Source organism: Hipposideros armiger, unplaced genomic scaffold (assembly GCF_001890085.2).
Source record: "Hipposideros armiger isolate ML-2016 unplaced genomic scaffold, ASM189008v1 scaffold_266, whole genome shotgun sequence".
Taxonomy (NCBI): Eukaryota; Metazoa; Chordata; class Mammalia; order Chiroptera; family Hipposideridae; genus Hipposideros; species Hipposideros armiger.
Genome location: NW_017731616.1, coordinates 2043169 through 2060007, shown reverse-complemented (window position 1 = coordinate 2060007; position 16839 = coordinate 2043169). Strand labels below are relative to the sequence as shown.

The 16839-nt window shown below is 40.0% G+C and overlaps 1 protein-coding gene across 5 annotated transcripts in view; it reads right to left on the bottom strand.

Annotated features, from left to right (window-relative positions):
* METAP1D (methionyl aminopeptidase type 1D, mitochondrial) overlaps positions 1-14269 on the bottom strand; it is a 71852-nt gene extending 57583 nt beyond the window's left edge. For 2 of the 5 annotated variants that reach the window (XM_019656819.1, XM_019656820.1), the window contains exon 1: positions 14161-14216. In XM_019656819.1, coding sequence (XP_019512364.1) covers positions 14161-14200 — 40 coding nt within the window. In that variant the 5' untranslated portion in view covers positions 14201-14216. Of the gene's footprint in view, positions 1-1238; positions 1497-14160 lie in introns of all 5 variants that reach the window. The other 3 variants (XM_019656818.1, XM_019656815.1, XM_019656817.1) reach the window with 3 other exon arrangements.
* Positions 14270-16839: the final 2570 nt, after the last annotated feature.

Genomic DNA, 16839 nt, shown 5'->3' with positions numbered 1-16839 from the left:
TAAGAACTGGAAGACAAATTAGACAAGGTTACTGAAAAATCTGACACACACTGAACATGAGAGTTAATGTACTTTTAGAAACAAACCAGGTATTTGGTGAACGCCGAGGGATCTAGTAGATATGCTTGATGAGAATTTGTACTGGGAAGGAATTTAAGATCAAGGTCAGGAATGATTAATATGCATGCAGGAAGTCATCAACATTTAAGCATAAGCAATATGAGTCTCATTAAATCTTCAATCGCTTCCTATTGCCTGAAGGAACTGGTGGTAGTCTAATGATTAAAGCAACAACATTAAAGTAGAAAACAGTATTAGAAAATTAATCTGACCCTTATAAAAAAGGCTAGCACAAGTGCTAATCCACCTACATTGACTTTACAAGACTCGCTTGTGTAGCTGTGATTTTTCTCTAACGTGCACTGTTCCCTGAGTTAGAAGGCTTTGCTGAAAAGTGACTGGTGAACGAGACGTTCAAGGGCTTTCGTTTTTTCAATCTAAGTAATTGATAATCTTTCACACGCTTCCCCACGGGCCATCACACTGCTATCTAGCTGTTTGTTGCGTCTCCCACTTACTCACTGTATCACCAGAGAACAGCACCTCCCTAACGAACGCCCCAGCCTTCTCCTGCTGTGTTGCGCACTCACTTTTCTGATTGCAGCGCCCCTGCGCTCAGTCAGAAATGCCCTGAACAGCTGCTATTCAGAGCATAAAGTAGGGGAGAAATGACTGAAGACAACAGAGAGGAGCTGTCTTTTGAAACAGCAATTCCTAGACGGGCTGCTTCTCAGCAGCAGCAGCCAGTTGGCAGGGAGTGTGACGAGGGTGTTCTTTTTATCTCTGACCTATTCCTGGTGGCTCTCATAGGAAAATCAGTCTCGCTGATGACAGATACAGGATAGGTGATGCCCCAAACTCAGAGCTATCACAATGCCTAATAGAAAGATAAACAGAAGTGTGATATGTAGACTCAAAATGTGAGAGATAATAGGATTTCAAAAATTAATTTTCTAAGTTAATGTTTCAGTAATTAATAAGCTTTCTCTTATGGATGTGGTAGAAATTATTTAAAATCATCGTCATATTACTAATAGCCCTCCCTAGGGGGAAAGTAATTTTAGAAATGCCTACTCTTTTATTTATGGTTAGACCATGGGTAACTTTTACTTTCTTCTTTATACATTTCTATATCTTAATGGTACCACTATGAATACTCGTAGTTATTAAGGGCTTACTTTGCATCGTGTACTGTGCTAAGAGCTATTGTGGTAGGCAGCCTCCACGATAGGCCCCAGTGACCCAGCCTCCTGGCAGTCACACCCTGGTCTGCCACACTGGGCCGGTCTGTGTGATCCACAGTAGCACATGGCAGGAGTGATGGAAGTCACTTCTGAGATTAGGTTAAAAAAGACTGGTTTCTGTCATAGGCACTCTGGTTCTCTCTCTCGGATCACCAGTTCTGGAAGAAGCAGGCTGCCATGTTGTGGGCAGTCCTATGGAGAGACACAGGTGTCAAGAAAGTCATGGGATGACTGCAGCTCCAACCAACAGCTTAACTGCAACCTCGTGAGAGACCCTGAGCCAGCGGCACCCAGCTAAGCCATGTCTGGATTTGTGGCCCTCAGAAACTGTGACGTAATAAGTGTCTGCTATTTGGAGTAATTTGTTACATAGCGAATAGTAAATAATCCAGCTGCACAGGCATTATTTCCGTAATCCTTGTGATAGCCCAGTAAGGTAGGTACTTGTCTCATCCCCATTTTAAAAGTGAAGAAGTTAAAACTTAAATATTGGGTTGTCAGAAAAGTCATGACACATTTTTGCAATGAAAAACATAGAAAAAAATATGTGATGACTTTTCCGACAACCCAATAGGTTAACTAACGTGTCGAACAAGGTTCTACAACTAAAAGGCAGCAGCGTCAGGATTCAAACCTAACGCAGTCTGACGAGACCCACAATCTTAGCCACTGTTATACAGCCTTCCTCATAAGGCTTTCATAATCAGAAAATACATTTTTAAAGCATTTTCATTCCTAGCAAAAGAAATTCCCACTCTTCCTTCACTCCTGTCTCAGAGGTACAGACACCCTCCCACTTCCAAGGGGGAATTTCTGCCTTCCCACCTCTTTCCGGTCTGCTCTCTCCCAGAAGCTCCGACCTCCAGGATTTGCAGCAGTCCTTATTCCTTACTAGTTTCCCTCCTTCCCTCTACTTGTAAACATAACCAGGGCTTCTATTTAAAAACAAAAAAACATACGTCCACACAAAACTTGTACACAAATGTTCCCAGCAGCATTATTCAAACGAGCCAAAAAATGGAAATGCCCCAGTGTCCAACAACTGGTGAATGGGTAAACAAAATGTGATGAAGCCACACAGTGAAATCTTATTTGGCAATGAAAAGGGATGAAGTACTGATATGTCCTACAACATGGATGAACCTTGAAAACATCATGCTAAGTGAAAGAAGCCAGACACAAAAGACCAAATATTGTGTGACTCCATTTACTTGAAATGTCCAGAATAGGAAATCTAAAGAGACAGAAAGTAGATTAGTAGTTACTGAGGGCTGGTGGGGATGGGAGGGACTGGGGAGTACTGATAATGGGCAAGAGGTTTATTTGGGGGGGGGGGTGATGAAATATAAAATTGATTGTGGTGGTACAAAACACCACTGAATTGTATATACACTTTAAATAGGGGAATTGTATGGTCTATGAATTACATCTTGATAAAGTTGTTAAAAAAGAACCCAAAAGAGGGCCAACCTAGTGGCTCAGTTGGTTAAGAGCTCGCTCAAGAGTGCGAGCTCTGAGCAACAGCAGTTCTATTCCTGGCCCAAGCTGAGCTGCCAACAGGTGGCAGGATGGCTCAGCTTAAAAAAAAAAAAAAAGAACCCAAAACCTCCACACTTCTCTGCAGCCACCACCACCATCCCTTTTCATCAATGCCTACTACTGCTAAAATTTCAGTCTAAGTCATTAGGATTTCTTAGTGGCCAAATTCACTGATGTTTACTGAGTCATCCCAAAACTTCCTCCTAACCTCTCTTCTTGACTAGGCTATTCGTTTCTGCCAACTCCTTTTCTTCTGCTTTGGCAGCAACTCTCCTTCTTCTGGTCCCCTTTCCAACCACCAGGTCCTGATTATTTCTTTTCTGCATAATTTTTTCTTGCATCCATCTCTCCCTTTCCATCCTGAAGTCATGGTACCAGTTTAGGCCCCTATCACTTTGTTTCTGCCACTACCTCCTAACTGACAACAATGGCTTTCCCTCTCCAATACACCTAGAACACTGCCAGCAGCAGATTCAAGTGGTCTTCAAGGTTCTCTAGCACCTGGCCCTAACCTGTATTATCCATCTTCATCTCCTGTAACTCCCCTATGCAAATTCTCAGTTCTAGCCAAACCCACCATTCCAGAACCCTCTACACATGTCTGGGCTTTTCCTGGATCCACATGGTTTTCCCACCATTGCCCGGCCTAATCCCCACAGGAATGTACCTTCCCCTCCATCCAGTCTCTCTGCTGACCACCTTCCTCATCCTTCAAGGCCCAAGACAACTCTCATTTCTTCTGTGATCAGTTTACTCCAGCCTCAAATTATCTTTTCTTCCTCTTATTCCCAGAGCACTATTGTACTGTTTTACATTGTTATATGTATTAGGCTTCTTTCTCCAATTGAACTAAAAACTATATAACCCAGTTCAGGAGTCACCTCCATCATGAAACTCCAGACTACTAGCTCCAAAACTTGTTCTCTATTCCTTCCCACTGTACCTGTTTTTTGACCTTGCTGGGAATTCACATCTTGGGACAACTCCTTTTTAAACACCAAACTATCAGCCTCTTCTCCTTTTACATCTACATTCTAGATTATTCATTGTAATAATAATGAACCCAGACACAAACAATATAGACAAGGTCCATGTCCTTAGGAAACTTCTCACCTAGGCTCAACTGTAGAATTCAATTTAATCCCCTGCTGCCAACCCCCCCTTCTCTTACTCCCTGGTCTTTCCAGTGCATCCATCTGGAAAATTCCAATCAATCCAACTATCTACTCTCACTCTTTTACACACACAAGATGATGCCCATTTGAAGAAAATCACACAGTGGCAATGAATGGGGCCACTACACACACACTCTCTCTAATTTCACTTGGATCTCAACAGTGTGGGGCAATCCTTCTACTATTCCTTATCATTTTTTTCTCCTATTTCCCAATCTCCTACCTTACTTCATCTCTAATCTCTGCAAAAATGTACAGAAATAAATAGAAGTCATTGGGAGACAAGGAACTTCTTTAATTTTCTGTCCTTTCTCACCTGAAAAACCATCTGCATGCACATCTTTCATTTCCTCCAACCCTAAGGGAGCAGAAATCTGGTATCCTCACCCCTTCTCACACACATGCCTCAGCTGTCCCAATTAGGTGGCCCCAAATCCTGTATATTCTACTGTCAAAAGTAGCCATCTCCAACCTCCCCTCTGGCTACGTCCTAGCTCTCACCCTGGTTACCTTCCATGTTACATAGCAGAGATCCCAGAAAGCCACATAGCTCTCACTTCTGTCTCTGCCCTTGGACAAGAGGCCCTCTCTGTACTAGGCTCCTTGGTCTGACCAGGCGCTCCTCGCACATAAGGACTCAGCCCAGTCGTCTCCTCCTCTGTGAAGGTGAAGACTCCTCAGTCTCTACTGGATGATCCCATGGCACCAGTGGCTTATCTCTGTCTGTGTCTCTATCTTACTCTGCTGCAATAATTGATTTACATGTCTGATTCCCCTAAAGGACTATGAATTCATGGTGGACAAGAACTGTGTATTCCCAGTCCAGTACAGTGTTAATGGCATATCCCCCACCATCTAGTTTCCTTTTGTGTTTCTCTAACACGGGTCAAATCTCTTCTCTCTCCCCATTAATTCATGCATTGTTGCTTTGTGATCACAGACTGCAGTTCACAAGATTTTTCTTTTTAGAACTTACTGAGGTTTTTAGTTTCATAACTTATCAAGTTTTACCCTATTTCATGTATATTTGTAAAAAAATCTTGGTATCAAATTTAATATTAAATCAAATTTATGAATTACAACATTCTGAATTTCAGTAACCTTATTATGTCTATTTAATTGCCAAATTAGAAGAGTGCTAAAGTTTCCCACCATGATTGTGGTTTTACACATTTTCCCCTTTTATTTCTAATAGCTCTTGCTTTATGCATCCTAACATGCTATTTGATTTATAATGATTATTAATAACTTTATTGTATCACCATAAACTAACCACTTTTCATTCATTTACTCAAAAAATCTTTATTGAATGCTTATTATGTGCGATGCACTGTCTTAGGTGCTTGGGACACACCAGGGAGCAAAACAAACAAAAATCCTCCTTGTGGAACTTACAGTCTAGTGGGGATATGGGCAACAGACAATAAACATGACAGATAAGTAAACCATACAGTGTGTTAGAAAATGTTGAGGGCTATGAGTAGGGCCTTATAGGACATTATAAGGACTTTGGCTTTTACTCTGGGTGAAATTGGTTTTGAGCAAAACAATGATGTGATCTGACTTACTCATACATTTTTAAAAGATCTGTCTGGCTGCTGTGTTGAGAATCGAGTATGCAAGGGCAAGTGTAGAAGCAAAAAGTGGGTTACTGCAATAATCTAGGTAAGATATGAGAGTGGCTCAACTCAGGTTGGTGACAGTGGGGGTGACAAAAATGTCTGCATTCTGGGTATATCTTTAAAGGTAGGTTCAACAGAATTTCTTGACAGATTGGATACAGAGTGAGAGAAAGAATGGAATTGGGGGTGATTTGAAGGTTTATGGTCTGAGAAACTGACAGGACAAAATTACCATCAACTAAGGTAGAGAAGTGTTTGGGGTAGGTTAGATTTTAGGGAAGAGACTAGAAGTCCAGTTTTGCAGTTTTGGACATGTACATTTTGAGACGTTTATTAGACATCCAAGTGGAAATGTTCAGTAGGTAGTTGGATGTTTGCATCTGGAATTTAGGAGAAAGGTCTTGGCTGGGGGCATTAGTGTGGGAGTCAACAGCTTAATGGATGGTGTTTTGAACCACAGGACTGATGAGATCATTAAGGGGCATAGTGAGTGTAGAGAGAGAAAAGGGCCATGAACCTCTTTATTATATTTTATGGTTTTTGCCCTAAATCTCTACTATTCTGTCCAATATTAATATTGCTACTCTGCTTCTCTCCATGGATATTTCTCTGTTAACAAATTTGACCTTGGGTTAACTTTCTACCTCAGTTCTCCTGGAAACCTGGTAAAGGTGGGATGTCAGCCATGATACTAAGTAATATCATTTATGATAAAAATGACTCGATAAAACTTCATCTAGACTATGAATAATTATAAATACCTGGCGAGAAGCCATCCTTTGTTGTGTGAGGTGATGACAAGTTTTGTAGGACACATTTTGTTACTACCTACATGTATTCCTTACAAGTGCTTCTTTAGATTTTCCACTGAAAAGTAGATATTATATACTGTTGCAGTTACTATTGCTGTATAACAAGTTACCCAAAACTTAAGAGTGTAAAAAAAACCAAACTAATAATTTTATTATGTTCATAGATTATCTGGGTCAGGGGTTTGGAAATGAATGTCTGAGGCTACGTGACCTCCGAGGCCCTTAGTCAAGAAGACGTGAAGGCTGGGGATGACTGGATGGCTGAGGGCTGGAATCATCTGAAGGCTCATTCACTCACCTATCTGGTGCCTGCAAATGTCTGGTGACTCAAAGACTAGGTCTCCTGACCAGACCACCTTCAAGTACCTCTCCAAGTGTGGCTTGGCTTCCTCTCAGCATGGCGGCCCCGCGTTTCTTACAAGGAAGCTCAGGCTCTGAGCATGACTGCTCCAGTGAACAAGGCAGAAGCTGCATCCCCTTTTATGACAGCCTTGAAAGTCACACAGTATCATCTCCCCCATTCTCTTTTGGTTGAAGCAGTTATAAGATAGTGCAGGGTCAAGGAGAGGGGATATAGACCCTATACCTCAATGGAAGGAATATCAAAGAATTTTGATATTCTAAGGGAGGTGCTATTTTTCTTCAAATCACATCTTACTTCGAGAAAACAATACAAGCCATATATATATATATATATATATATATATATATGTATGTATTCCTTCAGGAAAATGCTCATATGGGCAAAATTTTGCATATATTTGGGGAGCTCATTCCTTCCCTCCCCATTGCATTCAAGAAACAGCCTTAGAGTGTCACCATTCGTTGACACATTCCAGCAAGAGGGACTCTGTGTCCCCTCCCCTGAAGCTGGGCTGCCTTGCAATTGCTTCAACCAATGGAGAACAACTGCTAAAAGGAAAGGGACATTTTTTTTTTTTTTTTTTAGCTGAGCCATCCTGCTACCTGTTGGCAGCTCAGCGGCTGCTCAGCTTGGGCTGGACTCGAACCGCTGTTGCTCAGAGCTCAAACTCTTGAGCGAGCTCTTAACCAACTGAGCCACTTGGCCGGTCTGGAAAGGGACATTTCTTATGCGAGGTCCTTTCACAAGTTCTCTCATTTAATTTTCATTTGACTTCGATAATTTTACACCTCCTCCCCTTTTTTAACAGATGAAGAAAGTGAAATTCAGAAAGATTAAGCTATTTTTTAAAAGACTTAATTTTTAGACCATTTTTAGGTTCATAGCAAAGTTGAGTGGGAAATGAAGTTAGTTTAATTCATGTGATAATAAGTTGTAGAGACAGGATCCAAAATCAGATCTTTATCCAGTTGCCTTTTCATCTTATATACAATCACCCTTGGGGTACTAAGAAGCATATTTATTCTTAGCACAATATCTGACATCTCACTGGATACAAAACTGAGCCTCTTGCTCTAATGGGAATGACTAATACTATGAGAGTCAACTTACAACAAGCTCTGGAAGATGTTCAATCCTTTCGTGCCCTATAATCTTCTACTCTAACATTAAGTTATAGTAAGGATTCCCTAAATTTATTTTTTAAAATGCTACTTCTGTCAATAGCTTTTGCTCTGCTATCTTGAAGCTTGCAATCCTGCTTTAGGATTATATTCCAATACTGCATAATTCTTTCAGAAAATTAAAGAAGTAGATATAAAATTAAAAATAAATCCATCTGATTCTAAATAACAACTCATTGGTCACTTTTGGAGGATAAATGTGTTATAGTAGTCTCCCTTATCAGTGACGGATACATTCCAAAACCCCCAGTGAATAGTACCAAGCCTTACATATACCATGTTTTTTCCTACACAGACATACCTATGATAAAGTTTAATTTATAAATTAGGCACAGTAAGAGGTTAATAACATAACTAAGAATAAAATAGAACAATTATAACAATATACATATAATTGTAACAATACATAAAAATTTTGGGAATGTGGTCTCTCTCTGTCTCTGATACTCGGTCAGCCTCACAACTAAGTGACTAATGGGTGGGACATTGGACAAAATGGGTGGGTTGTGTCACTTCCGGGGCAGGATAGAGCAAGATGGATGATAGGAGATTTCATCATGCTATTCAGAATGGCATGCAATTTAAAACATGAATTATTTCTGGAATTTTCTATTTAATATTTTTGGGCCATGGTTGACCATAGGTAACTGAAACTGCAGATAAGGAGACACTACTGTACCTAAAAAACTAGTAAATAAAGAGAACAAATCAAGCATTTAACTTCCTTTCCAGAATGAGGTCTATCAGGGTAATCAAATACTTGATGATAAAGTTTCTCTCTGTAGACATTTTCTAGCTAATGAATGAAGAAGGAATGATCGAATTAAAATATCATCATTTTGCTAACTTCTAATGAGTTAAAGGAACCAGGTAATGATCACCAATAGCCACTAACGTCACAAAAAGCAACACCCTACGAAGTATTCTTCACACACACGCAAAATGTCTAACTTAAAACAAGCCAGGCCTTTCATCTGCCAGTTCACAGAGAAACATTTTAAATGACCTCGCTGGATATACAACAAGCAAAATCAGAACATGGGAAGCTCCATAAGGCAGATCAATTAATCACTTCAATAAATTAATTTCAAGAAAAAAAGGGGGAGAAGGGAGAAGTAAATCTAAATTAAAAAAAAATTTATATCCTCTTTTCTCCATGTTGGCATAACTAGTACTAGAATTCCCTCCTGCTGTAAACTACTAGACAACTAGACAAAACGTGAAGGAGCTATTTTTTGGTACTGGATATTGAACAGTGCAGGATGGTGAACCTTGAGGATGAACAAAAGCAAAAGGGGGGCTCAGACTGGCCCAGTGTTCTGTCTGGGGAAACCATCCAGGCATTGGCGGTGGAAGCCGAGCCACGCACAGCGCCTCGCTGCTTGGTTAGGGAGGCAGCGAGCAGAGGTCTGGCTGAAGCAGCTGGAATTTGTGTGGCAGGGTGCAGGAAAAGAGGCATAAGGTGAACCAGACAGTAGCTACTGCAGTCTGAGAACTGAACAGAGATTCCAATGGTTACAAGGCTGGGAGAAGTGGGAGTCCCAGCACAACCAGAGTAGACAGATGTCACTGAGCCCCACAGGCATTCAACTGAGACCCCAGAAAAACCATGCCTTACTTAGAAGCAGAAACATGCACTAGCAAAGAAAGGGGGGCGGGCAATTAAGACCTATGAGCCAAATCTGGCTCACTATCTGTTTTTTTAAATAAAATTTTATTGCAACATAGCTATGCTCATTTGTTTACATACTGTCTATGCTGCTTTTGCACTATATTGAAGCCTAAGATATTTACTATCTGGCCCTCTACAGAAAAAGTTTGCTGATCTCTGCACTAGAGTAAAGGTCATATTCTAGGACTAAGGGGCAAAACAAAGAAAAAAATCAAGCGTGGCAGAATAAAAAAAAGTTGCCAGCATTTGTCTGCCAGAACAAAACTCAACATTTTAAAAAGAAAAACAACATAGTTTCCACAAGGTATTAATCATTATGTCACATATACAATTACATATTAGATAACATATGAAGGAGCAGAAAAATGTGATCCACAATCAAGAAAAAAAAAAGCAGTCAATAAAAGAGAAACAGACCCTGAGATCACCCAGATGACAAAATTAACAGATAAGAACTTTAAAACAGCTATTAAAAATAAGCATATTTAAGTACTTAAAGGAAAAGGTGGATATAATGAGTGAACAGCTGGGAAATCTCAAGAGAAATGAAAACTATAAGAAAAGAAACAAATGGAAATTCTAAAGCTGATAATATATGAGTATGAATAAAATAAATAAGGCCCTCTGTCTTTTAGAGATACAAAATGAAAAATGAATAGGTGAAATTATATGCTATCTGGGATGTGCTTTAAAATAATCCAGGCTGGGGCAGGGGAAGTTGCTAGCGGTAAAGATAAAACAGAAGCGCCCATAAATTGGTGACTATTTTAAGTAGGTAATGGGAGGTTATTGTACTGTTCTCTCTACTTTTGTGTATGTTTGAAATTTTCGATATTCAAAAGCTTAAAAGAAAACCCAATCTAAAGAGCTGTATTAACTGTAAAATAAGATGTTGTTCAAATGAAGTTCTCCACACATATTATTCTCCTCCCATCTTTGACAAATTCCTTAAGATATGCAGCACCCACTCTGCATTTTCATAGATTTCCAGTGCTTGAGGAAAGGGGCCATTTCATTAAAAAAACTGAATACTTAAGTAAATGCCGTTTTCTCTTCTCTTTCTCTCTCTCTCTCTCTCTCTCTCTCTCTCTCTCTCTCTCTCTCCATATGTTACACTCTTAGACATACACATGGAGATATCAGTATTTGACTCTGCAAAATGTCAAATGACTATATATTAAACTGTTCTATAGCTTGTTTTTTCCAAATAACATGTTGTGGACATCATTCCACGTCAATAAATATAGGTCAACATCATCTTTTTTTTTAATGACTGCACAGTATTCATCGAGGTTCTACATGTCCTGTACCCTGCACTGAATTTCATAATTTCAATGGGCAATAACAGCTATCTCTGTTATAGAAAGCTGTTTCAAACAGAGGAAAAACATAAGAACATATGTGGCTTTAGGGACACCTCTGACTCTAGGGACTTTAGGACCATGATTTAATTAAGTATATCTTAATCTATGCAGTAACAAGCCATATTATAATAGAGTTGAAAGGTATTTGTTAATAAAATATCATATAGCAAAAATTTATTTTCATTCTCTGGCTAGCAACATAGGTACAGTTTAAATCACAGGAAGCTCCTTATTCACATTAGCATTTTCCAAATCACACATGGACTGTATCCCAAAATTTAATTCTAAGTTGGTTTGGCGAAACTGAAGATACATTTTCCTTTGGGAGCTATACGAGATAGTAAGGATCTCCAGTCAGTCGACAAAAGTTTAAAGTACTTAATTCATGATGTACAATAGCCCCTCCTCTACCAGGAGGTTATATTTTTGAAAAACCACTATGATAAAAGAATCCTCAGTGGAAGAATCTATGGCCTTTGAGTCACAAATGAATAGAAGCACTTGCAAATATATGTTTTACATTTGTTAAAACAAAATGAAAAAGAATAAAATATTAGTAGCATTATATGCATCTTAAATTACAGTGATGAATATATAATTACCATTTACCATTCTTTAATCATGGAAATCTTGAAGATGTTCCCTTTCCTATATTATACATTACATGCACATTTTGCTTTGTTACAGAGGGTACACATAGTAAAGGATGTTTTCCCCATGGGTCTTGTCTCATTCAAACATTCAGTGCATTTTGTATTTCTTTCTTTAGAAGGTCGCATTCTAAAAGGTCTTTCATTTAATGATGACACTGAGTACTTACTATGCATCATCCCTAAAAGGATCTTGTTACCTTATCTCTTGGTTCCAAGAGACTGATTTATCACTTTCCCTTTCCAATGTCACTACTCATAGTTTCTACCCATTCCTTAGCCCATAATGGAAGAGAACGTCTTCACAGCTTCTCAATTCAGTATGCTTTTAACGAATTTAACTTTGAGCCAGGTACTACGTTTGCTAAGATAGATAAAACATAGTTCCTGTTCAACAAGAATTAACAATCTAGTTAGGAGTGGGGATGGTGAGGAGGTTAGTGGCTATTGTATATAGGGTATGCTGTGACTAAAGTTACAATGAGCTAGAGAGTCATGAGAAAAACCTTATGCCCTTCTTAAGAGGTTAAAAAACATCTTTTTCCTATTTCCCAGTAGGAAAAGGTGCACATAGATGCTGACAATGAATCTTGCAACATAAAGACTTATAGTAGATTGATTTACATCAATCTATTAATAAATGGGTGACACAGAGCAAGAGGGAGGAGCCTTCATTAATTTACTCTTCATTTTCAACCCTGAGGTGTGGGGAACAGGTGGTACAAGATAACCTGTCTGCAATTTAACACTAGCTATGAATAGTCCATAAAGGGGACCTCTCCCCATCACTAAATCTCTTCCTGATGACACATTTTCCCTCCCTCCTCTAATGAGAAGATCCCTTTCTTGGCTGTTGCAGCACTGTGGGATGTAGTGGGATGGGTTATAGGAACCAATAACCTGGTCTGGCTTCCCTATGGTAGCTTTTCCCAATATCATCTGAACCACTATTTGTCAAAATCATAAGTGACAAAAAAGATTAATACGTGACTTAATACGTTATTTATGTAATCTGCAAAGAGTATATACATTTACATACAAATCTATGTGTACATATGTGTGTGTGTGTTTTGCCACCTCCTCTATCTACGTTCACTATCTCCCCAGATCCTCTTCACCATTCCCTGCGGTGCACAAAAAAGAAGTCTGACCGCCATTATTTCTTATCAAAAGAGGAAATAGAAAAATAACTTGATTAGTAAATAGAGTTTGGACTAGAACCCAGATCTTAAGAGATGTAAAAATTGGTGCTCTTTTCACAAGGTGCACTCTCATGTTGACCTCAACTCTTGGGTCCAGCCGGTCCAAAATACTGTCTATATCGCCTTCTCCTTACACATCTCTCACCTCAAATCTTCCTATGACTCCTCAATGGTTTCCACCACACTGAAATACTGAAGTTTATCCACCTATCAGCCTCCTTCCTCTCTAAAAACACCTTCCTCTTTGCTTTTCACACACTCATACTTGTCCTGCCTCACCTGAACTTTGCACATTGAAGAGACTACGAAACGCAGTGTAGAAGAATGAGCCCTTAAAAAAAAAAAAAACCAAAGTCATGTTCAAATGGCCATTTTGCCTCTTACAATCTGTGTGACCTTAGTCATCTTTAACTTCTCTGCTCTACTTTTTTCATCTGCAAACAGAAAATAGTATCTAACTCATTGGGTTTTAAAAGGTAGCTAGCATATGTAAGGTGTTTAACACAGTATCATGTACTTAGGAGATACTTAATAGCTGCTTACTATGAAAATAACATTTATCTCACAGGACTGCTGTTCCTACATGCCTGACACCTAAGTAGTCCCTCAAAATATGTTAATTCCCTTCTTTCCCCACCCTTGAAACAACTTCCTAGCTCTTTCCAACAAAGATTCAGAAACTAGGTCAAATCCAACAAAGGTTTCCCTAATTCAGCTGCAAAAGTATCTGTATATTTACTAAAATCTCACCACTCACACAAAGTTAATACCTACTGAGAGCTACCCAGACATAATTTCTCCTCCTCTTAACCTTAAGTCACTGGAAGAAAATAATCACATTTTTCAAGTTTCCCAAAAGACGTGTTGTATGGTTACAAGAGGCACAAATTGCCTTCTCTGTAGCAACTGGGTGTCCAGGCACATTTCAGTTACCAGTTTCATCGCTCCACAGCCAGAATAAGTAAGTTTGCTACACTAGTCATACAACTGAGATGGGGGAAGAAAACTTCAGACAACATCCCATAAATCTCAAGGAGTGACTACGAACAGATGCCACGCAGTGACGGGGTCTAGGCGAGTGATGAGCGTACAAATATGTTGTCTGTTCCTGCGGCGTTCAATGTGTAATCGTGTGTGCCTGGTGTGTCCGTAGAACGGAAAGTACACTCGTGTGCGACGAGATGTCTGAGCGTGAATGTGTATTTCTTTGAACCCAAGTGCACAGCCAGTGAGCAACAGTGCGAACCCCCGCGGGGCAGTCCTCCAGGTGCTTACCTCTGCGGAAGAGCAGGTGGACGCCGCTGGGCGCCGCCATGTTGGCGCCTGTCACGTGGTCGCGAACCCTTGCTCGCCGCCCCGCCCCGCCCCCTAGAGCTGTCCAGTTGCAGCCTGCGGAAGACCGGAGGCGCTGAGACCGCCCGAGGGGAGCCTCCGCGCGTGCGCGCGGGGGGCTGACTGCGGGAGCCCCAGCGGCGGAGCGGCTCCGGCACCGGGGCGGCGAGGAAACCCGCGGCCGGCCGAGTCCGCTCCGGCCGCGAGAGGCGGGCTCCAGCCGCTAGTGCACGCTCTCTCTGAGCCCCGGCGCCCAGGTGGGATGGAAGAAGCCAGTCAGGTAAGCGTGGCATCAGTATTTGTAGCATCAACATTTTGGTGCATGGAAACGTGAAGTTGGGAGGAAAAAATAAAGCACAATCTAGAGTTCAACATAGCACTTTGCATCGTTTGCCACTTTGTTGCAAATTATTTCCCTGGATTCAACTGAAAGGTAAAAAATTTGGTTCAAAGTCACCAGCTTGCCCCTTTGCTGTCCCAGAATCTACATTACTCAGCAGCGACTTCAGACAAGACAGGATTTATGTGCAGCTGCATAATCTATGCTGGGTGCCCCAGTGGATTTGTTCAGGGGACTTCTCATTTCCCAAGGACACCTCCCGCTCTGCGGTATTAACTGGAGTCTTAATCCTAAATTTGACTTTTAAAGAGAGGATGACGTCTGCTAATTGCCCTGCCAAAAGGTGCTGCCTGCAAAAGGCCAATTGTGAGTCAAGTAAGGCAGCTGATGTGTCCCTCCCTAGTGAGGAGGTTGCCCGTTTGTACCAAATTCACTTCCTCTGTCTGCATTCTGGGGCAGATTTCATCCTGTCATCGACCAGGTAGTAATTCACCTTGGTACCCTAGTGCCCAGCAAGGAAACTGATATCCAAGGAATGTCTGGTGAATGAATTTAACTCTCCATGGAACCAGTCAAACCAAGAATATAAGTTTCCAGGACTTTAAATGCAGTGAAGATTAATAAGGATTTTATTGATTTGTATGTGATTTTCCTAATAATTTTCAAGAATTCAAATTACACACTCCATGAAAAATCCACACAATTCAGATGAGTAAAGGAAAAAGTGCAGATCCCCTTCCTCCCTGTCTACACTCCACAGTCCCACGCTGCAGTGAACCACTATGTGCATCACCCATGCCTTTTACAGGCAAATAGGTGTAAATATTTTAAATGGAATCACATTACTGTTATGACTTTTTTCCATTCATCATAAACATCAAATCTCAGAACACTTAGCTTGATCTCATTCTTTTTAATGATTACATGGTCCTGGTATTTTTATTTTTAAAGAGAATGAATTTGGGTAGTTCATTAGAGGACACATGCTATATACTTCTTGGAGACCCAGTTTTGGATGCTTTTGGGTCACCTTGAAAGATAAAGGTAAACTAAGGTAAACCAGATGTACAAGGATGAGAATGAAAATTACTTTTACAGGTTACTTCAAGCCCCACCTTTTTCAAACTCAGGTGAATTCCAGTGAGGTTTTTGAATGTGGTAAATCTGTCTTCTGCATAACTGAAGCCAATAATCTTGAGTGCAGCAGAGAAGTCTGAGAGTTAGCGGGGCACAGAGTCTCAGGGAGTCTGCAGAAAAATGAAACCTAAAAGTCCGTAGTGAAAGGTCAGAAGGCATTAAGCCCAATTTCAAATACATCTGAAACAGAACACATGTTCATGTGATTCAGTTTAGCCAACCTGTGGTAAACAAATGCACAATTTATTTCCCAGCAACTATGACAACAAGGAAAAGGGAACTATAAGGATTCAGGTGGCACTACCATGGTGGAATGCCCAATAAGTTCATAAGATGATATCTAAGATGAGCAAGAAATGAAGCAGATAGGAACTTGCACAGGTGATATAGCCCATCCACAGATGCTTGATTTGGCTGCTCTCATACCACATCCTTCTGACAGGATTAAAAGCTGCCAGCATGTCCTACGAAATCATTATTTATGAGATATGTGTATACTTACCTTGTAAGATAAAGGGCTAGACCACTGACATCTGAGATCCTTGCAATTCTAAAATTGTGTGATCCTGGGCGTACAGGGCATTATGCTTCCATCTAGATGAGTAACTACTACTAACTCACTTCTCCACTTCATATCTGCCCATCTTCCCATCTGTGAAATGAAGTTTAATTATTGGGTTGTCGGAAAATTCACGACGCATTTTTGCAACAAAAAACATAGAGAAAATATGTCATGACTTTTCTGGCAACCCAATATATTGTGGCACCTCACGGATTTGTACTCTTGCCATTATTTACATTTTGTATTTGGGATTCTTGAATAAAAAGTTGAATAATTTTTCAAAACCAGCATTCAGCAAATAAAGGATAACTTCTTAATATCTTCAGTTTCTGTGTCCAAAAATTCATTCTTCAACGGTAAAATATTTTTGTGATTATTGTTTTATAGGTCTTTTACCTTGGATTTAAAAAGACCATGTCTTATTTTCATCTTTTAAAACTTTTTTATATTCTCTTAAAAAAGAAATAAATCAGAAGTAAATTCTGATATTCATATATATATATTTTTAAATTTATTTATTTATTGTTAGTTTCAGGTGTACAGAACAATGCAATAGTTACCCTTTTCACCCTCACAAAGTAAC